Source organism: Mesoplodon mirus (genome assembly GCF_964341445.2).
Source record: "Mesoplodon mirus genome assembly, chromosome: 6".
In the NCBI taxonomy this organism is placed as follows: domain Eukaryota; kingdom Metazoa; phylum Chordata; class Mammalia; order Artiodactyla; family Ziphiidae; genus Mesoplodon; species Mesoplodon mirus.
Window position 1 is genome coordinate 141,168,449 of NC_138982.1, and position 22,751 is coordinate 141,191,199.

The 22,751-nt window shown below is 39.8% G+C and overlaps 1 protein-coding gene across 1 annotated transcript; it reads right to left on the bottom strand.

Moving 5' to 3' along the window:
- Positions 1-391: 391 nt before the first annotated feature.
- On the bottom strand, positions 392-12,312 carry PSMG1 (proteasome assembly chaperone 1). Its single transcript, XM_082624668.1, has 7 exons — positions 12,099-12,312; positions 10,711-10,817; positions 9,594-9,745; positions 7,187-7,249; positions 4,394-4,592; positions 3,374-3,510; positions 392-599 (listed from the first exon to the last, which is right to left on the bottom strand). Exons 1-7 carry the CDS (start codon positions 12,233-12,235, stop codon positions 525-527), a joined length of 870 nt encoding a protein of 289 aa, XP_082480794.1. The 5' UTR covers positions 12,236-12,312; the 3' UTR covers positions 392-524.
- Between the last annotated feature and the right edge of the window lie 10,439 nt (positions 12,313-22,751).

The window sequence follows — 22,751 nt, forward strand, 5'->3', positions numbered from 1 at the left end:
GTCTGCGTAAAGAGGCTAGTGTGAGATATTACTGAAAGTGAGGAAACACAAATTTTTTGGTTTCACTGTGAGTAAATATATAACTTTGATTTTTATTCAGAAAACAAACAAACAAAAAAAACAACTGAAGAACTCATAAAATAGAACCTTTCCAAGTAACAAGAATCACCAATAGATCATCAACTTTCAGGTTTCATACAGAATTTTTGCACCAAAGTATATACTTTTCCATATTATAAAACCTGTCGCTATCTGTAGCTTTTTAACAACTTAACTCTATTACCTTAAAATATTCAAATAAAACAACACTCCCACCTAGTGGATAAAGAAAAACGCCTGGCTTATTTCAGGTGTGAACAGTACCACCATAAAAAAGGGACAAAAACTACAATGAATTTAAAATAAGTTTATTCTGTTAACATCCTCAAAATACCCCCTGAAAAAAAAGTAACCTACAAAACAGTACACGCCGCTCCCCTTATAGGAACGGACGGGTGATATACTCTACAAAACGATCTTTGGAATCATGTGTAAATGTTACTCTGAATCTCATTGGTTGTCATCAACTTCTTCAGTATCTCTGTGCTCTGGGGAATATTCTGGAAGGAGAGAAAAAAGGCGTTCATATAGTGAGGCTGAGCATTCAGTCAGGTGCAAGGCACACTCTCGAGGCAGAAGCAGAGAAGGGCACCCAACGTGACAGGCCCCGCCTCTCACCTCCTCGCTCGGCAGACGGGACATCGAGCGTGTCCCCCCCCCAGCCCCCGCCCGAAGCTCTACCGGGACCCCAGGCCTCCCGGGAGCCTACAGCCCTCAGACGGACACGACACTCTGCTTGGCCCACCTGCGCTCACGCCCGTCTGCACCCCGACGCCACGCTCCCCACCGCGCTCCTCAAACGCACCCTGAACTTGCCAACTTCGTGCTCATGCCGCCTCCCCCTGCACATTCCTCCCCTTAGGACTCACCCACCCTTCCAGTCCGGCTGGAGGGCCACCCTCCCCGTGGGGTCTCTCCTCGGGTCAGCCTCGCCCCCATCCCCCCACCCTGGCCGGCACCTGGCACAGCGGCCGCCTGCGCCACCTCCAGGCTGTGGACCACCCAGCACCGTGGGGTCCACGCGGCAGGCGTGCAAGAGAATTCCATTTTGTTGACCAAATACCACTTTGAGAAGGACAGAAGAGATGACCTAAGCCAGGATGACTGTATCTGGTCATTAAGAACACAGCACCCTTCAAAGAGCCACTTCAAAAAAGCTAATTAAATTTCCTCTCCAAAGAATATTTTTAGACCCTGGAAGTTGACTTAAACGCCACACGGCAGATGCTTTGCAAGTCTGAGAATGAGTGCAGATGCCCCTGGAGCGCCTGTGCCCTGAGCACCGACCGCAGCACGAGCAGAACCCGCCGGCCCTCCTGCTGAAGCCGCCAGCTCCTCTCTATGCTCACCGCGGGGCCAATGCCACACGGCACTTCTGCTACGAAAGACGGAACAACTGGTAGACAGTCTGGGCCTCTCTGTGACACAGGACTCTCTAAGTCACTTAGGTCTTGGCCCTCATGACAGTGTGCAGGGTGACAAGCAGACCTGGCGTCTTAAAACAGGGGATCGTGACAACTATGCACGTCGACCTGACAGAAAGTACGGTGACAGAACTCAGGGGAAGCGTGAGACAGGAGGGGATAAAGCCAGATCGTGTACGACACTGGAAAACGGTAACACACCGGTTCACAAATCCTTCGGTGATTTGAAGGGCAGAGTGGAGTCCACACTTCCCATACTGCTTAGAACGTCCCCCAGTGGACATGTGACAACAGGCCAAGAACAAACAGTGCAGAAAAGGTTTCACAAGGCAATGAGGAGGCTCAGGTCACACATATGCATCCCAGGCTTGGAAGCTGATACCTCTCTTAATGAAGGAAGAAATTTCGGTGAAAAAGAAAAGGTGCAAGAAGAGACAAATCAACAAGCCTATGTGTGTGTGTGTGTGCACGCACGCGCACACATATGTATACGTATATATACATACACACGCGTATGCTCACACGTATGTACAACTTGGAAGACAAGAGCTTACGTACAACCCACAGAATCTGTTATTTGCACAGTACCGCCATAAATTTACAGACATTTTACATGTATTCAAATATTTTGTATTTTGCAATAAAATCTTTCTAAATTTTTTATTCATTTCTCATGCTTCACTCTGTCCTTTTTAACGTCCCTCTTTTATTTTTCGTTATTTTATCTTTTATGGCAAACTGCCTTTCAGACAATTAGTTATGTGATGAAAATTTCTGCAGTGAACATGCTTGCAGCCACGATGTCTGTGGCAAAGATGCTCCAATGAAAGTGCCCAGAGGAGACACAATGGCCGTGGCCCCTGCTCTCAACAAAGTGGGAAGAGCCAGTCGGTTAACTACAGGTGCAAGCAACATAATTAGTTACTATATCCTCGGAAGGAGATGCTAAGTACAAAATAACTCCATTTGTCTGAAAGATTATCCTTGGCTCTAGCTCCTCTGAAAGATATACTTGAATTATACTAAGCTACAGTTTCACTCTTACTAATTCAACAAATGGCTGAGGGCCTTGTACACATCATATTCAGGATGATCTGGGGACACCAAAAGGGAAAACGTTCCCACGGAGTTGACAATCTGACTAATTTATGAGAGCTATGAGACAAGATGACGCCAACAGAACTTACAAGAAAAGCTGCCCTAACCCTAATGGCCATTCTACAATAAAACAAGGCTTCCAACCCGCAACAATGTTGTTACAATCTCTTCCCTTTAAGGAAGAAGTTCTTAAACCAGGAGCCCACGGACTTTCAGCTCATCTGTTAGGGAGAGGACTGGAGTTCCTAAACTACCTGAAATTACTGGCAAAACTTTTCTATACATGTTCCCATATGTATTTTTCTGGGAAAGGAGCCCACAGATATACCCAGACTGAGAACAGGGAACAGATTTATCTCATCTAGTCCCATGCAAAATTAAGTGAATAAACATGACGATAATTTGATCCATACTGTGCTCAAAAGTGCCTTCTCAAAAATTACACCTTCCAAATTAATTAGTTACAGAAACTTCTTGAACAGTGAAAACATCTTTCCACACAAACATCTGGGATTTAAAGCACTGATCTATCCTGACAAAACATGAACAAAATATCCTCCAAGTTACAGAAGTATATCTAGAAGAATATGTGACAATCAAATTCAAACTGCCAGACCAGCAGTTTTCTCTTTATGTGGAGAAAAAAGGATCTTTGCGTGCTGCTTAGGTTTCACACTGATACCATACATTTATGTTTGTTACTAAGTTCATTATAGTAACTCAGCAATTAAGTCAATGAGATAAAACCTTACCTTAACCAAACTTTTCAAGCTTCTGGAAGAAAGTACAGGCTTAAAAGCTTCAACTGTGATTAGGTCTAATTTCATCACATCAGTATAACATAAGTACAGAATTGCAGAGATTTTCCATACTTGACAGTAACTCAGAACTATGAATATACAAGAAAAAAATCACTTAAGTTTTCTGTTATATGATTTTGAAATTAAATACCTCTAACTCATAAAGGCTGCTTTTAAAAAGAGTCGTCTCTGTTGCCTCTTTTAATCAAAGCATTTACTGACATTTTGAACCAATTATAATGCACATTTTCTTTCAAAGCCAGTTTATTTTCCTAAGTTATCTCTTGCTTTTACAAGTATGTTTATATTGCATTTTCTGAACATACTACTGAGACACATCTGGGTTAGCTAAGACACAAGATTAAAATTTTGCTGACTAAAGTAAATTAAATGTAAATAATAAATATACAACGCATAATGTAAAATATTTAGCCATTTATTCTAGTAAACTTAACATTTAAAGTTAAAAACCTTTTATTTATTAACAAATAACACTGAATTATATATTATAACATATTAGTCACTAAAAAGTGACAACCATAATTTGATATGATGTTAGGGTATAATTGGTAACAGGAATAAAAAACTATTGAAGCAACTACCAAAATTCAATATCTGAAGCTTCTATTCTGACAATTAAAACATACTTTACCAACTTCTCATACACCAACAATTTACATCTAACACTGGCTTCCATGGTGAGTTATCAAAGACCAAAAAGAAACGGCAACTCCGAAGCTAACAGTTAAGAACCCTGAGCTGCCCTCATACAACTGTGGGTCTGGAAAGTTTCAACACACAAACCAAACAGAATATACCAGCAACTAGAGCAATCAGTGAGGACACACAGCAATGCAATGGTATCGATCATCATTAACAAACTACCCCAAAAAGACCCCTACTAGTCCAACTAATAAGTACGAATAAAGCAATAACAAGATAAAATGTGAACATGAGGCACTGTAACACCACCTGCTGCGGGAAGGTCATGTACGAAATTTGGTTGTTCTAGCAGTGAACAGCAAGGAGGCTCTCTGAAATTCTGTGTTTTTAGGGCTTTCAGGAAAGGAGTATGAAGACTGCTGGTAGACTCTGAAGTTGTATAGTCAGTAACATGTCGACATGTAAGAATGGTGACTTGCATATTCTTCCTTGGACAAGAGCCAAAAACCTAGCACAAAATTGATTTCAAATCAAAACATATACATATAATTTTGTGACAGAATAGAAACATCCCTCTAGTTGTTTATCTACACCATTCATACACACACACACACACACCCCTTGCAGGGGGGGAACTGTCCATGGAAAAACAAAACCCATGCTTTGCTGTGCCGTCACCTGGGTCTAGTTGGGTAACCTTCTCCAAGTTACCTTCCTCACCTGTGAACTAAGGACTACTTACCTGAGGGGGATGTGATCTGGATTAAATGAAGTCAGGAACAAAGGAAGCAGAGCCACTAACAGCCAGGGATGCCACGGCAGGTAAGGCAGTCACTCAGCTATGAGCACCTGTTCGTGTATGCCCTCTCCCGCCCGCCACAGATGCCTGCAAAGTATTCTTTTTGGTTTGTTCCAGTGTGTTCTGTCTCTAAGATCACTACCTGCCATCAGTGTTGAGAACAGTGTTACACTGAATAGAAGTGAATGGGAGTGATACCCATTCTTTACTGGATAAAGTGATGTGATCAAGATCTCTTCTAACACAGGTATCTCTAAGAACGCTCCAGTTAGACTAGTGTTGTATCAGCAACAGGAAGTGATCCTTTCGCTAATATAATAGGTTCAAGAACACTGTATTAAGGATGTTTCTAAGAACATCACTTGCAAGCTGCACTCGTAACAGTGTTTTACCAGTGCAAATGATTCTTAAATTCGCTTTTAAATTTATTTCAATTGTAGACTAAGTTCCAATCGCTCAAGACCTCAATGTCCACCTAAGTTGGTATTTCATGGATTTCCAGGGACCCTTCCAGCTTTTAAAATCTTTGGTGATGTAAGGAAAAAAAAAAAAAAGCAGCTATCTTTTAAGGAAAAAAGAGTAAATTTTAGGTCATTGCACCTTGTTTGAAAATATTTTATGAAGAGAACAAAATGGCTATTTCAAATAGCAAGGGAACTGAAGATTTTATATTATGTGCCATAAGTGATTTATAAGGCTACTTTAATTAAAGTGCAGCTTTATAAATAAACACAAAACTTAACACCACATACATTTGTCAGCAGATACATCCCATTTAAGGGCTATAACATTACTCACAAGGCCTGATTTATCATCCTCTCTAAAATACTTATCATCTGAAGCCACAATACTTGACAACTGTTGGACTGTGTGTGATTATCAGGATTATGCGGCTGACATGAACCAAACAGCAGGGGGACCCAAAGAGTATCCCCGGGGGAAAAAATACTGATTAAAAAATTCTGTTTTGGAAATGCATAGTTCTACATTTTTTCAAGTCTGAGAGAGAAAAGCTGTTCCACAGTAAAAAATAATAAAACGCCCTACATAAATTAACAATACAAATTAATATGGCAGTTTCCTACCCTTCTGAGATCTGTTGAAAGCTATGGACCCTCTCTCTAGAAAATACACATAGGTACACAGCATAAAATCACATATACAACCATAAGATCCACAGATCTTATTAGAAAATTCCACATTTAATAAAATGCATTGAATAACTTTTAATAAATGTTTCTAAGTATGCCAATCTGGTTTAAAGCAGATGTACACCAAATTTTTTATTTCTAATGAACTTAATTGTAATACCTACATAAAAACATGCCTAAGATTTAAGTTGCAATGTTGAAAAGACGTATCTAAAAGGGCTATTTCATTTAAAAATAACCTCCAACTACCAACTGGACTTCCCTGGTGGAGCAATGGTTAAGAATCCGCCTGCCAGTGCAGGAGGCACGGGTTCGAGCCCTGGTCCAGGAAGATCCCACCTGCCGCGGAGCAACTAAGCCCGTGCGCCACAACTACTGAGCCTGTGCTCTAGAGCCCATGAGCCACAACTACTGAAACCCACGTGCCACAACTACTGAGCCTGTGCTCTAGAGCCCACGAGCCATAACTACTGAAGCCCGTGCGCCTAGAGCCCATGCTCTGCAACAGGAGGAGCCACCGCAATGAGAAGCCCGCGCGCTGCAACGAGGAGTAGCCCCCACTCGCCGCAACTAGAGAAAGTGCGCGCAGCAATGAAGACCCAATGCAGCCAAAAATAAGTAGATAAATAATTAAAAAATAATAATAACCTGCAACTACCAAAATTCTCTAAAATTTCTGAGTTAAGTTCTTCACTGAAAAATTTGTTTTAGTGGACACATACCATGTGCTCAATTTTCCCACAAAATGAAGCCTCAACTGATCCATTCTAATGCTACGAAAAATGGATGAAACCCCGGTGTGAGTGTCAGCTGAGAGCCAACCCCAGGAACCCAGTTTCCCACCTCCCGTCCCTGCGCTTCCGGGCAGCATCGTCAGCACAGCCCGTTTTCACCCGTGGCTGCAACCCTGCTCTGTTTCATGGGGGTAACTTGTTCCAACTATGGCTTATGTTTCTGTGACCAATGATCGTTAGCACATTGCTGATCACATTTGCCAAATTAGTTCTTTTATTCTTTATATTCTATAACAAACTCCTACTATATTTCTAAGGGAAAAAGCAAATGCTTACCCCGCCTCAACATGTGACTACAAGGGTTTAAGTGTAAAGAAACTGAACCTTGATAAAGTAACAACCCCAGAATCCCTCTTACCTTTTCCAGCCACTGATACTGCTGATCTTCAGCAACGTAGCAACTACACTGACAGAGCACAACCTGAAAGTCAAATCCCGAGTTTTCTGTCAGGTCAAATAAATGTAACACCCCCCCCACACTGTCATCATATGCATATCACGTGAACCCCAACATAACCTCTGGATAACACTTGTTTTGCTTAATCTGCTACTGCCTTACTTATTTTTCTTTAAAATTTAAAATTTAAGAATCAAGTCACTACTGGCAATTAGTATCAGAGAAAAGTGCACATTGACAGAGCAACTGTGAGGGCTGGCACAGGAGATTCTACAGATACTTTCAGTAAGTACTATCGGAGGCCTATTTGTAAAACAGAGACGACGCCAGGCCTGCCGTCCTTCCGGGGCTGGGTGGTGCCACACACTGTGAAGATCAAACTCAAAAAGCCTTACAGAAACATTAAGTGCTGTCAGGACAGCAGCCCAGCAGCATCTCAGCCCAGCGGCACCCCAGGACACTGCTGATGCCTGGAAGGCGATATTATTCTAGAAACCATGTCCAGACCATGTGCTTGAAGTGAAAACATGCAATGCACAATGCTGTAAAAGGATGACATTCCTGATTATTAATGCTTGTGGAATGATAGCATCCATAAAAGTCAACTTTGTCTTCTATTGAAATATCGCCAGAAACACTAACACTTAATGACACAAGTGGGAAAAAATGAAACACAAGGACTTCCCTGGTGATCCGGCGGTTAAGCCTCTGCACTTCCACTTCGGGGGCACGGGTTCGATCCCTGGTTGGGCGGAACTAAGATCTCACATGCAGTGTGGTGTGGCCAAAAAAAAAAAAAAAAAAAAGCAGCAGCAGCACAAGAGGGAAAAAGGGGGCCCAGGGATAGGGGGAAGAGAAAGACACAAAGATTCTGGATAGTCAAGAGACATCCAACCAATCAATGGTATAACTAAATGCAGTAACAGAAATTTCTACTGCTTTACCTCCATGATGTATTCTAGAGTGAAAACTTTCCACTAAGGATCAGATAAAGAACATGCTTTGGGACTTCCTTGGCAGTCCAGTGGTTAAGACTTCGCCTTCCAATGCAGAGAGTACAGGTTCGATCCCTGGTCAGGGAGCTAAGATCCCACATGCCTCGGGACCAAAAATCCGAAACATAAACCAGAAGCAATATTGTAACAAATTCAACAAAGACTTTAAAAATGGTTCACATCAAAAAATCTTAAAAAAAAAAAAAAAGCTTAGTTTCCTTATTATTTCCTATAAATACTGGATGTTTACAAAAATCCTTATGTAAACTTTAATAACTTTGGATAACATATTACAAAAACAAACTGTAAGTATTACAAAATCAAATTTTATAGTTTTCAAGGCTAACATTATAGTATTATGGAATTACTGACTTCTTGCATTGTCTGAATCCCTGCCCCTGGCCTCTGTTCAAGCACTCAGCAGCTGTGGAACGGCACTCTGTCAGACAAGCAGGTGGCGAGACAGACATCACCTGCCCGGCCACCTCACCTGCCTGACCTGTCTCCCAAACCGCCCAGGACACTGCTTTCTCTCAATGAACCCAAGGATAGGATTAGGACAAACGGTTCCAATGAAATCACTAGGCAACAGCTACAGAGTTATCTTTCATAACTTAAAAAATCAGGATGAATTAGGAATTCCCTGGCGGTCCAGTGGTTAAGACTCTGCACTTCCACTGCAGGGTGCACGGGTTTGATCCCTGGTCGGGGAACTAAGATTCCGAAAGCCAAGGGGAGCGGCCAAAAGAAAAAAAAAAACATCAGGATGAATCAGGTGAGGATGAAAGCTTAAGGTCAACAGAACTGTATTTAGAATGCACGAAGCATCCATTTGCTCAATGGTAACTGAGTCCCTAGGCTGTGCTCAGCATTGGCTGAATACCGGGTGGGTATACAGCAACAAAGCAGAACTCCCTGCTTCCACAGCGAGTACGCGTTTTTCCATGTTTACCTTTGCCAGCTTAAATCATTCTTTGAATGAGGGCAAAGTTTAAATATCTAATGTTTCTGGTTTGTTTCTAAAAAAGTTATTTCAGAATTTCCTCAGAAGTTTACCAACACACCACATTAACATTTATATAAACAAAAAAGTGACAACGTTGTTGACCAAGTATGCTTCAAGAATATTTCCTCTAAATCTCATTTTTCAATTAAAAAAAGGTTTTTTAATTTAAAAAATTCTGTTTTTAATTTTAAAAAATAAAAATAAAATAAAAAAACAAGAACCAGACAAAAAAGTGGTTACTACCACTGCCTACAGGCAGAATTCCTCAGCCCAAAAGGAGACATAAAGGAACATGGAATTCAAAGGAACACTACATAAATGATGCCTAAGGAACCCCACTTAAACATACAAGTCAGGCCCCACATACCGAGGGATTCGATTTTAGGTGATAAAACACACAAAAAGCCTCTGTGGGGGACAGGTGTGTAGTGTCCACTGTCCTACACCATTCATTCCAGAGTTTAGCACAACCAACTTCTTCCCAGACTCCTGAATTCATGATGAATGATGACAAAAATGCTGTGAAAAACAATTCGCATAAGTTAGTGTTTGGTTCCGCAAGTTGCATTTTCTATTCAATAAAAAAGATATTCAAGTTACCTGAGAATCTCAGGGCTGAAAGAGCCATTGAGACCATCAACCTTACGCACACCACCATCTTGCAGAAGAACACACTGAGGCCTCAAGAAGTTAAAGGCCACACCCTGAGTACAGGTGGTACTGGAGCCAGGAATCGAGAAGACAGGTTTGCTGACGGACTTTACCAGACTCGCACTGTAACAGCCTTGTGGAAAATCTCAGGCCAGGAGAACCTCATGTAAATGAGTGAGCAGTTATTTACCAGGATCTCTCTACAAGCACTAGGGATACCTTACAGTGCAAGGAGTCTTCACTGGGGTTCCCCAAGGCTCTCCTCCAAGCCTGTGAACCCCCTAAAACGATACAGGTTCGTGTACTTGTGTGTGTGTGTGCGTTGTTCTAGCTGCACTCTGCACCGTTCTGGCTTTAACCTACCAAATGAATTCATATATGTGAAGATCTTAGAAGCCAAGTACTGAAAAATGGAGCAATTATTATTGTCATTTTTAGAGTGCTCCATACGTTTTTAAAGGAGTTGGTTAACTCAAAAACATACAAGGACCACAGTGACAAGGGGGGCCGTGTTGCACATGCCACCGCTGCCCTCCCAGTCTGGCCACGACAGGCCCAGAAGCCTAAGAAAACCTGTATACTAGAAACTGTGTTTCCTTGACTTCGTAAGTTCCCAAAGCCAAGAATATTTCCTCTAAATCTCATTTTTCAAGCTTATCAAAAAGACAGTGCCGCATGAGCAGGGATAGAATTCACTCAGATACAAAGTTACTCTGCTACGACTTTTTCTAAAAAAGTAGCAGACATCTGAAATCTTCTATGGTGGAAATAAATAAGTAACTTCAGCTTTTGCTCTTTCAACAAAACGTGTAGTCTAATGCACTTGCACTTACCTACTGCATTATGTCCTATAGCAATTATAAACTTGGAGCAAGGATATTTTTCTAGCAGAGAAACTTCCAAAGTTGTTTTTGTTTGTCTTCGAAGGAGCCGCACCTCCCTAACACAAGAAACGAAAGACGAAACGAAAGCAATTTAAATATAATCAGTACTATATACTATGACAAAAAGGCTACTATAAGTATGATTTTGTATTAAGTAAAAGGCAAACTTTAATTCTATAAAGAACATAATTATAATCCTAAGGAAACAATGGACTCAGGCGACGATAACTAACAGGTAAAAAAAACCCTTTGCTGCAAAGTTCCTGGAGAACTGTACAAGAGGGACCAAGCTGTCCAGCTGACCCACTGATCGATCCATCTTAGCATCCCTAAAAGTGGGACAACTGGGCACAGTGTGCAGTAAGAAACTGCAGATACCACCTCCGAGGCATCCGTGCCAGCAAAATACTGACCAAGCCTCTTAGAAGGAGCTTCCCTTTACAGGAAATGCAGGTGATGGACACACATCTGCATAATTGACACCAAGAGGAAGCAATCAGGCAAATCCAGAGCATGGGACATCCTGCAGGACAATCAGTCTCTCAGCCAGGGTGAAAAAGGAGGGGGACTGCTCCAAACGAAAGGAAGCTCAAAAGAGGAAACATCTAAATGTAAGGTGCGAGCCTGGCCAGGATTCTGATTTCCAGAAGCCCACTGTAAAATGTCACGTCTGAGACAACTTCATAAATCTGACCATGGACTGGCTATTAAACAGTATCCAAAAAGTATTATTAATTGTCAAGGGGGATGACAGCATAGGTAAGACAATGCCTATATCGTTGAGACGCATTCGGAAAACTGTAGCGGTGAAAGGCCACGGTGACTGGGACCCACCTAGGGGGTGGAGGGAGATAAAATAAATGTGGCAAAATCTTCATAACTGTTGAACTTACGTGACTGGATGGGCTTAAAGTGTCATTTTACTATTTTCTCCAGTGTCTGTGTGTTTGGAAATAATCCATTTTTTAAAAAGACATATCCATCTGCTACCGACACGTAATGCTAACTGAGGTGTGCGGCGGAGAAGAAAGTTCTAAAAGACCTGTCTTACGTCCATAAACCAAAGACAGGACAAACCTGGGGCGGGAAGACAGCCCTGCAGCGCTGGAAAACCTAACAAGCCCGCAGGAAACGACCTGCATCAAAGCTAAAGGATGCCTTTAAAGACACGAGGATCCGACGGCTCCACGGAGCCTGCAGCAGGCCCCGCGAGCCGCCTCCACCCGGCACCCCCGGAGCTGTCTGGACCCCCTGTGCCCCCCGAGGACCGGTGCCGAGCGCGGAGCAGCCGCGACCCCTGGGCGTGCGCGTCTGCTCCTGCGCGCCCAAGACCTCACCTCTTCCGCGCCAGTTGCTGCCGGACCTCCCCGTCTTCGGGCGTCTCCCTCCTCCCCTCCTCTTCCTCCTCCTCCTCGTCCTCCGTCCCAGCTCGGCACGGCGCCCTCACCACCTCCCCGAAGAACGTGGCCGCCATAACCACCCTCACACCCTCCCGGCCAAACTGCGGCTCCACAGCACGACGCAAGCGCCCCGCGCAGGCGTCTCTCAGCACCGCCACACACCGACCCCCACCCCAGGCACCACCCCCGCGCATGCGCCCCGGTCCTTGCGGCGGCGCAAGCCCGGAGCGTTTTTTCTTCCGTCGCCTGAGCTCGGAGGGGCCACCGAGAGATCGGATGACTGCAGGCTAGAGAGGCGAGAAACGAGAGGCGAGCCGGGGGGCGGGGCCTTCTCCTGTCCGGCCGGTAACGGGCAGAGGAGGGGCTTGCCCGACCCAGCCCCAGTTTGCAGCGCTCCGGGAAGAAAGCAGTCAGGTTACCTTTCCTTCGTTAAATCCGTTTCCGTTTTCTTCTCCGTCAGGAGTGACTGGGTGAGCTTTGGTTTATTAAGCACCCGGCCTCAAACCGCGACCGCCCCAGGTAGGTGCCAGGCCGGGGCGTCCTAGGGACAGTGGACAGAGGGCGGATGGAAGGGCAGGAAGAAATACAGTGCTTCGCGGTGTTGTAAAAATGAGCCTTTACTCTGGCAATAGGAAGTCACATTTCAAAAGCTGATGCTTGTCAAGCTGATCTAAAAGACTTAATGAGAATGCAAAAATAGTTGCTTCTTTTTTAAAACGGCCATTTCTAATACAAAGTTTGTTTTCGTTTTAAATAGCCTTTCATTAATAAGCAAAGTATGTAATTTCTGAATTGGTTCTCTTCTTTCAAAGTTAATCGAGACAAAGTTAACGGAGCACTAATCCAAGCAGGAGAGAAAAGGGACACTATACTATAGTTTAAATGAAAATACCCAGTATTGCAACGGAAAAAAAAAAAAAGTCCATTCACCTAGATTTAGTTGTGCTGAAACTAGAGGGCATTGCTTACATTCTGGAACCCTATCAATAAATAGTAACAAAGTTAAGTGCTAATTTGGGGTCGGGGGAGCCTCTTGAGATTAAAAAAAAAAAATCTCAGAAATCTGTTGCTAGAAACATCTTGTTTAAAGAAGTGGAACAAGCCTTTCCATAAAATCAGTATTTAGCAATTTTATACATTACTGCAAAATAATATAGAGTTTTGAAGAAATTTGAACATTTAAGTATAAACAATAAGACCAAATTGCTATCCAGTTAGAGCTTAGGAAACTTTGGGTATAGCTAGCAAGCTAGAATATGCAAGATTACCAGTGTAATATTTTAAAACTGCATTAACACTCCTGGGTTACTTGGTTTTATAGAATGACTGAATTGCAGAATAAAAGTTTGGGCATCACTTAGTCCTTTTGTTCAATAAAATAGCTTCAGTTTTACCAGTAAGATCCTAAATTTGATTTCAATTACATTATGAAAAAATCACTTGTGGAAAGCTGATTAAAATTATAAATAGGGTAATGATAGTACATTTAGCCGTGATTAAAATTCTGCATACATTTCAGAGAGAGAGAGTTTTACAAGAATGTTAAATTTTAAACAAATGCTTACTTCATGCAGTTACAATAAATTTAGGCCAAACACTTAAAAAAAGGCACGTATATGTTCAAATTAAATACTCAACCAGAAAAGGGATTCCACTATGAAAGAAGGCTGATGATACAATCTCAAGTACTGACAGAAATTAACCCCACCACAGTAAGTTATAATTTCAAAATGAAATTTTCATGACACTGAAACTGTCAAAAAACTTTGCATGTAATAGGCTTAAACTGAGATTTTAACATTTTCATTTTATGGCATTTGTTGAGGACATAGCATACCCAATAAGAAGTTTCTATGAAATTAAGTGTAAATATGGGACTGAAAATGGGTTTAAACATTTCATTAAAGATCAAAAATCAAACTTCATGCACCTAAAAATATTAGCAGTTTATTAGGAATTCTTCCCTTTCTCACCTGTACTAGTAACAAGTTACTGGTATCAGCATTTCAGATGAAAATATACTATAAACAGAGCAAAGAACACAGACTCTGTAGGTTAGAAATACTCTGGCTTATGCTAAGAAAAAGAAAATGACAACAAAAAGCCTTTTTTTAAGCAGACATGCAACCACAAATTTCTCAAGTAATCAAGACACTCGGTTGATCTGTATAACCAAAAAATATGCACTACATTAGTCTAATGAAAAAGGAATAGAAACTCTTTACTTTCTCAGATTTACACATGCAAATCTTATATTAATATTCACAGATATTTTTAAATGGGAAAACAGCTTGCTTCTAACAATTCAGTTTTCCAATAGCATGTTACCATGTTAAAAAGATTTGACAGTGCGTTCATTTAATCTGGTGATTTTAATTTCAACTATTAACAAATTAAACCTCATTGCAAATAAGTTCTTTATAGTTTCAAGACCAGATTTTCCAATCCTAGTGAAGGACTGAAATAGCCCAGACATGCTGCCATTGTGATGAGACTGTAATAAATGTGTAATAAGTTCATAAAGTTCTTTTAAGGTGCTGTAGAGAAACATAAGAGGATGTGACTGTATCATCTAAAAATATGACTGTTTTGATATTTATACTTTTTATTTTCTATGTCATTAAAACTAAGATCTGCCTCATAGTGAGGCACATTTTGGCCATCTCTGTAAATGCTGCTACATGAAAGTAAAAATGAGAAAAAGTTGTGATAGTCACATTCATAGCTTTCATAGAAAAATATATATTCCCTGAATTAGTCGTATCAAGTGGTCACCATTCAGTATGAATTCCAATATTATAAACAAAAGAAGAAGATTAATGGATTTTCTCTATTTCCAACGCTCTACTTCCGAACTCATTTATCAACATCCCCATCATTGAGTCCCCAGGTCCTTCTAGTTTAAGTTGTTTATAACTTTGGGGGTTGTGAATTATGGGGACTGGATCTTGTTAAAGTATTTGCTTCAATCAAAAGTCAAATAGGCTCAATGGCACTTCCTTTTGAAATGTGCCTTTTTTTCTCTTATTTCATTAATGACACTATAGTCATGGTGGTCTGAAATTTTATACTGTAATGCAGAACCCTGAAAATTAGCATCAGGTTGAGATTTTGAAATCTCAACCCATTATTTTCTTCCTCTAAAGAATCAAGAGATTTCTTCAAGGCCCTTCCTTTCTGGAAAGGAATAATCTCATGACAGGCCATTTGTCTTTTCTTTCCGCCTCTCCAGCTACAGGCTCCACAATCTATTTCCCCCTCAGAATTCTCTGTAACGTGTGTCTGTACAAGGGCTGACTAGGAGGAAGCCGTCCTCCCACTTTGACCCACTGGATTATGGCTTTTAGAAATTCCTCAGAAGGTGCCAACAAGGGATTAACGTTAGAGCTAGGAGCAGAATGCAACTGCCAGTTTACTTGTGGCCCTTGGTTTTCAATTCCACTCTACATTTTCATAGTCACTACTGTGCTTTTTTCTTTCCAGGATCTGAACCTCCTTAAAAAAGGCATTTTTCTATTAATATCTTCTAGCTCCTTTTCACTTTCAGAATTTATGGTTGTGTCATCCTCTTTATAAACATTCAGTAATTTTTCTTAGCCGCAGCAGCAGCATTTCGACGGGGCAGTCTTCTGCTACTCTCCCTAATCCTCCCCTTTTCTGGTCCTGAAATCGTTTCCTTTAGATTCCTCATTTATTTTTTATTTTATTTGCAGCAACAGTGGCACATCTGCGGGGAACTTTCTCAGGCACCATTTTTGCTTTCAGAGTTTCACTAGGCACTTGCACTGCATCCTTCTGATCATGCATACATGTTCTCATTTTTGTATTGGGTTCTCTGTCTCTAGGAACAGATGCTGAAAAATGAGTGAAAGTTCACATAAATGGAAAAATCTTGTAACACAAGATTTTACTACTACTTACATTCCTCAGCAATACATTCCGAAACAATAAGTGTTAAAACTACTCACACTGCTAAATTAAAAAACATAACAGTGATACGTTTTCGACATTGATATAACCTTCCATTTCCTTATCTACAAAAGGAAGTCTTGGGTAGAAGCTACGATCCCTTGCACCTGGCATACTTTGCAATCTGGAAGGGTAACTGTCACTCAAAGCAGTAGAGACTTGTAAGAATGGAGTTAAGTACGTTCAGTCACTAACCTAAAAGCACTTCTTAAAAATCTGAATTTTTTCAATAGAACTTTGTAGGTTTTAAATTTTTGGTATCATTTCTAATACTCTATGTTGAATTACTTTAAAATACGCAATACGATTTCTGAAATAATTTTCCTAGAACCTAAACAAGAAGGAAATGCCATCATGACTGATGATACAGCATCAGCCCTGCTTCAAGATCGTTAAGGTTTTAGTTCCGACACCAATATTTCCTTCAGTCAAAAAAAATTACATGGGTAACTAGTAGATAAAAAGGAACTGTATATTAGTTTTATATAACTGAAATGTGATCTTCATCCTAGATTCATTTTTTTCAAATTATTTCAGCATTTTATATAACTGAAATGATTAAATCCTAGTTTCACTATTATTCAGATGCTTTCTGAGCTGGTATATGCTGGGCACACAGAGGATCGGGCTAAATATTCTAAAAGAAATAACTCTACACACGCAAGTGTAGTTGCTCTAAGGAAGCAGCACAGGGCGCTGTGAGAAATACTCTAGAAACCTAACTTCGTAAGGGACAAGGAAAGCTTCCTTTGAGGAAGTGTTATTGTAGCTGTGAGCTATAAACTGTGACGGGATCCACCAGCCAAAAGGCAGGTCCTTCATGTGGCCTGAGGCAGCCTCCGAGGTAGCTCAGTTGGATCTCAGTGGGGCTGTGCTGAGCTGCCCCATGGTGCTGGGCCTACCACTCCACATCTGCCAGCTTAGATGGGCTCACATCATTTTTATTTTTGCCAACATCTAAATGCCGTATTTTCAAGTTTCAAATACAAGATTAATGAGCAAAAGTATCTCTTGATAAAAATTCATCTGAAGTTCATTAGCCCCTGAATATTGGGCCTTATCTGTTGGCAATCTAGTCTTGCTGCCACTGCGTCAAACCATCTAAAACTGTCTTAAAGTTTCACAAGTCTTGCTGGGGGCTGAGGTTGTAGGACCCTGCCTCGTGTTTCCAGACATTCAGCAGTTGATAAGGACAGGCTGCAGATACTGAAATCACCACACATCTGGAGGACTCACTTCCCCTATATCCTTTTCACTGCTAAGGAGAGAAAATAAGGGTTTTCTCAGCTATCAACACGGTTACCCTGTAACAGTGAAACTACAAATTACCAGCCTTCTTAGTTTTTCCTTTTGTGAGGGAAGATGTCTATCTTTCTGTCACCAGGGGCACATGAGTACAGGTGAAAATGGCTTCTGTGGGTTGACATGTTCATTAACAACAGAGCAAGGATTATGAGGAAGGTCTTCCACACTCAAAAGAAAAACCCTTCAGATTTTACCTTAAGTCTCTGAAACTCGTTTCAAAGATGTGCTTTGTGCTTTCTCCAAGACCCATGAAAGTTCTCCCAAAGTAGATTAGGAACTACTCTGCTAAAAGCAACCCCCCACAAATGCCTCAGTCTTCTATTTGCTTTTCCAGTGAAATTCTACTTCTAAAGACATGATGTGCTCAATATAAGTGCCACGGCATTGCAAAAACGGCATTTTAGCAGGCTGAGCTACTCAGCAGGGCGGGGCTCCATGCAGCAGCTCCCCCCGCTCCACACTCTTGGTTGGGCTCTGTGGAGTCCCCTGCACATGAAATTGGGGAGTGACAGGAGGACTGGCTTAAAGTGGTGTTTTTACCACTTCAAACAATGTTGTTAAATTATACTGTCTCAGCAAACCAACCCTGGATTCAAAGTGAAACTGTAGCACGTTAAGTCAATGTTAAGCAAATGCTAGAATATAAATATGCTACAACAGATGAAGTTTTTAAAAATATATGGCAAAGTTAAGGTGACATTTGTACTTTATGGTAAGGTAAGGATATGCTATTATCAGTCAACAAACTGCATCCATTTGCATGTTGAAAAAATATTAAAAATAGACAATTGGTTCATTCCCAACAACATATCCAGTTGAATGGTGTAGATAAAATCCTATTACACTAAAAATTTCTGTGGGACAAAATGATTTAAATTGCATTAACTAATTCCTTTTTATTTTTATTTTTTAACTAATTCCTTTTTAGTGTAGTGATGAAAGTACTTATACTGACAACTTAGGAACCTAGTAATACCAACTCTTAAGACATCTGTAATCCAAAATAAGGGAGAAGTTAAGATTCTACAGAAGAAACTATAATTAGGCTTTTAAAAATGCTTTAAGGAAATATGAACTATGTCCAGAGGGGAGAGACTACAGGAATAAGTTATACTGTATAAGCAACTCCAACTTGATAAAGCTGTATCTCTAAAGACTTAGACCATAAAATGGGAATTTCATAAAGATAAAAACAATCTGAAGAAGACAGAAGAATGACAGTGGGGAACTTTTTAAAATATAATAATACATACATGTAAGTCGGTGTTAATTTTATTACTGAGAACTTGGTAAATTATAAAGTGTTTTATTGTCCTTGAGAAAATCACAGTTTTTAGAAATATATACAGGATAATTCAGGGTGAGAGAGAAGTCCAATTTATGTAATAGGGTACAAGCTCAAAATTTTTGGAGGATACTGCTCTAAACATACATCTGTGATCGTGTCATTTAATACTAACAAATCAGTATAATCCCAAAGGTCCTACTGTCCTAGATGGTCTTGGGTCAGCCACAGGTGTTGGAACAGTCACTGAGTGCTAGAGGCATTGTTGCTCTTCTGTAAATGATCCCCTATTTGGGTATGGTAAAAACTTCATTAGTAGAGTGAAAATCTACATCTTTAATAGTGCTCCATCACAGTTTACCTAGAAGACCCCTTGGAATTATAACTCAGAGATCACTATGTATTCTAATTTAGTCTGTAGTGAATAGAAACTTGGATATAGACATTACAGTTCTGATTCATAGCAGCCATCTCTAGTTTCTGTATTTTAAGGATCATTCATATTCCAATTATGATACTTCATGATACAAAATTGCATTCCTAGATCCAAAGTAAACTTCGTATCACTGCTACAGAAGCATAAAAAATTTTAATCTTATCAGCATTTCAAGTGGGAGTATTAGAAACAAATTTGATAATGGAAAAATATAAAAGAATGTCTGAATCAAAATGAAAATATGCTAGCCTATTTCATATACTTTAAGTACAGACATTATTGGTCACTGTGATTGGTGGATAAATCAAATCCCTATAAAGGGGAAACATTTTAGTTGCAAGTCATAACCTCTGTCCTGCAAGCCTCTTATCAGAGGAGATCTGAGATGTCCTTTCTTCATTGTCTCTCCTTCATTGATAGGCAATGAAATGACCAAAACTCAGGAAGCAAATAGCATTTACTACTGATATTCCTTACAGCGTAAATTTCCAGAAGATCCCATAAACTGAAAGTCTCTTTAGAGAAGGGCTATGGAATAGTGTTTTCTGTAACTCACTGGGTTTAACATTTTTCTAGGGGGAGTTTGTAACACTGAGATGTCAATGTCTGTAGTATGGCAGTGTCAGATCAAGGGATTGTCAGAAATAATTCTGTAACCAAGAGTTCTCTGCTAGTTTGGTCACTTCTGTGGTTGAACACATGAACTTAAGTCTTTAATTCATTCAGTGATGGGTGCATAGAACCTTGTTCTGTTTTGCATCTACAGCTAATCTGACTCTATAGTCTTTCATCTCTAGGAGCAATTAATTGGTAACAGTCATATAATGATTCTCACAAGAGTTGTGATGGCTACTGCAACTTTTTTTCTAAAAATCTGATAAAAACTATATGAAGTATGAATTCAGGGATCTTACATTTATCTGCTTAATGAATTTTTTCAGAGAGATCTTACATCATTTCAGACTAACATAGGCAGGATAAGAAGATATCAGAAGTAAATACTGGCATTTCCATCTACTTTATTAGTTTACGAATGAAAAGCAGCAGGGCCACAGACAGTCCAACGGCAGCCCCTTTGCAAGAACATCTGACTCCCTCCAGTTTCCCCTGGTTCACAACAAACTGTAGCCCTGCATTCTGCCTGCATGAGAAGAAATCACAAATGGATAAAGGCTGGAGAGTTGCTTAAGACAAGAGGTAAAGATGAGCTGCAATGGAAATTGACTGGATGTTGCAGACCTCAGAATTAACCAGCTAGAAGGCTCGTAGTAGTTTAAAAAAAAAAAAAAAAGCCTTTGCTTGTAATTATGATGACTTAAATTTATTATACTCTACTACTTCAGTTATCTAAAAAATTGGTTCCTAGTTGACAATGCTGACTCAGTCGTGGTAACGAGCTAATTTAGAAAGAAAGTAGAGCTCTCATGTGGGAGTGGAAAATTAAAGATTTGCCTTTTTGACAAGCTCCAGTAAAATGGTAGAATTTTACAGATGAAGTGAATATGTCCGTACAGTCCAAGGACTAAGGTTGGATCAAAACTTAGGAAATCAACTTCAACCTATTAAAAATTAAAGATTCCTTTAACATTTAACCACTGATCGAAAAAGGTAATGATTTCTACATAATTTTCCTTGTGGAACCAACAGTAGGTAGGGCTGGCTGCTGTAGTCCACATAGTCTGTGCCATCTCATTTCAATTTTCAGAATGCCTCTTTCTCTTTACAGTCCTAATTCCCATTAAAGATTTTAATAAATGATAAAACTTACCTTAAAATTAATGTAAAAACTAAAGTATGACCAGACAATATGCTGTAGCACAGATAATTAAATTCAATGAAATTATCGGTCTTGACAAATAGTCTGTAGCGACTTGAATGCTGCCAAAGATAGAGCCTGCAAATTTGTAGGGCTCAAATGCTGTGAGTGCCCCCGCCCCTCCTCCCTCCATCAAATCCATAAAAGCAATCCTTAAAGAGATACCAAGTAAAAGTCTTGATATTCTTCTACCAAATTAACAACATATTAGGAACCAGTTTGGCAGATTATGAGTGATTGGTAAAACTTTCTCTTAGCTTTGAGAATTCCCATGTATCCGTAGGCAACATCTGTAATTTTAAGAAACAGCTATAAAACTTCTCTTAAAATGTGAGAAAAGACAACACAGCCCTCACCATTATACTCTTCACACTTCAGTTCTTTCCATTAAATTCACAATTTGAGCTATAAGTAGGATTAGCATTTACTAATCAAGTTGGACTAGATTCTTCCACAATCCTCCATTTTCTCCCTAGCTTTGACAAATATATTTGATCTGGTATGTATGTTCCCGAATACTAGAATAAGAGACAGTCTTATTCTGTTAGGTTGCAAATTTCTTAGGGTTTCTGCTTTATTATTCCCTGATACCCACAGCAGAAGTTGAGAGATATAACTTAAATAATGAACAGACGGAAAGTTCTTCTACAATGAAGGTGCTTTGTTAAACTCCATCATACTAGAATAAGTGAACTATAATTTCCATACAATGTACGAACTAAAGGATTTGGTGACAACCACAAGATACCTGATAAAGTAAATATATTGACTTAGTATCAATGAAAAGGATGCAGATGGCATTTCAGCTATAAAAAGGCAGGCAAAAAAACCTTTTCTAGCCATTTAAATATTACTCAAAAAACAAGTACAACTGAGTAGAAAGGAAAACCAAAAATATTGTATGCACCTTTAACAATGTTCTTGCAATCTACTGATATACAAACCTCTCATTTTTTTCAGGTAACACAAATTCAATTTGTACTGACAGGAGAGATTAATAAAATCCTTTCATTTTAGTTTTTAATACCATACAGTGGAGTTAATAAATTCTGTGTTCTGATTATTCTAAAGAAAAAAAGGCTGGAAGAGGGACAGGGAACACAGTATGGACCCAACGTTACTCTAAATAAGAATTTTTACTTAGGAAGTCATCAAGCAATGGAGTGTGAAGGATTCAGTGATGTGTCTTATTTTTGGACAGTAGTTACCTTCAGATGGCATGTTTATTGGTTTACGTCTCCTTTTCCCATTTGCACTTCTAGGTTTTGAAGTGCCTTTTCCTAAAACATAAGTTCTTTCCCCCCATTCTCTTATTATAAAACTAATTTATTTTTTAGGTACAACTCTTTATCTAGAAGAAACTTTTTTGTTGTAACTTAGAAGCTGTGAGTAAATAAATGCTTTATCATTCTTTCAAGGATTACTAAATTGACAAAGGGTTTTTAATCCCTAAAATAAAGGGAGAATGATTACCCTAGGAATTATCTGAAAATGGGATAAATTTTTCCTTTTATTCAGAAGTTACTACACATTGTCAGTATACCCTTTTTAAATAAGCAGGAAGTGGGGGAAAAAAAGCTTTTTTAAACCTCACCTTTTTTTTTTAATGTTTGAAATCTTTTTGTCTTAATATGCTTGGTAAAATTAGTCTTTCAAAGGAATCAAAAATCAAATCTAAATACACCTCAAACCTTTTTTTTTTTAACCATAAATGAATAAAATTCATAGGACTTTGGACATACACAACCACAGTAGTCTTTTTTTCATATACATCATTAA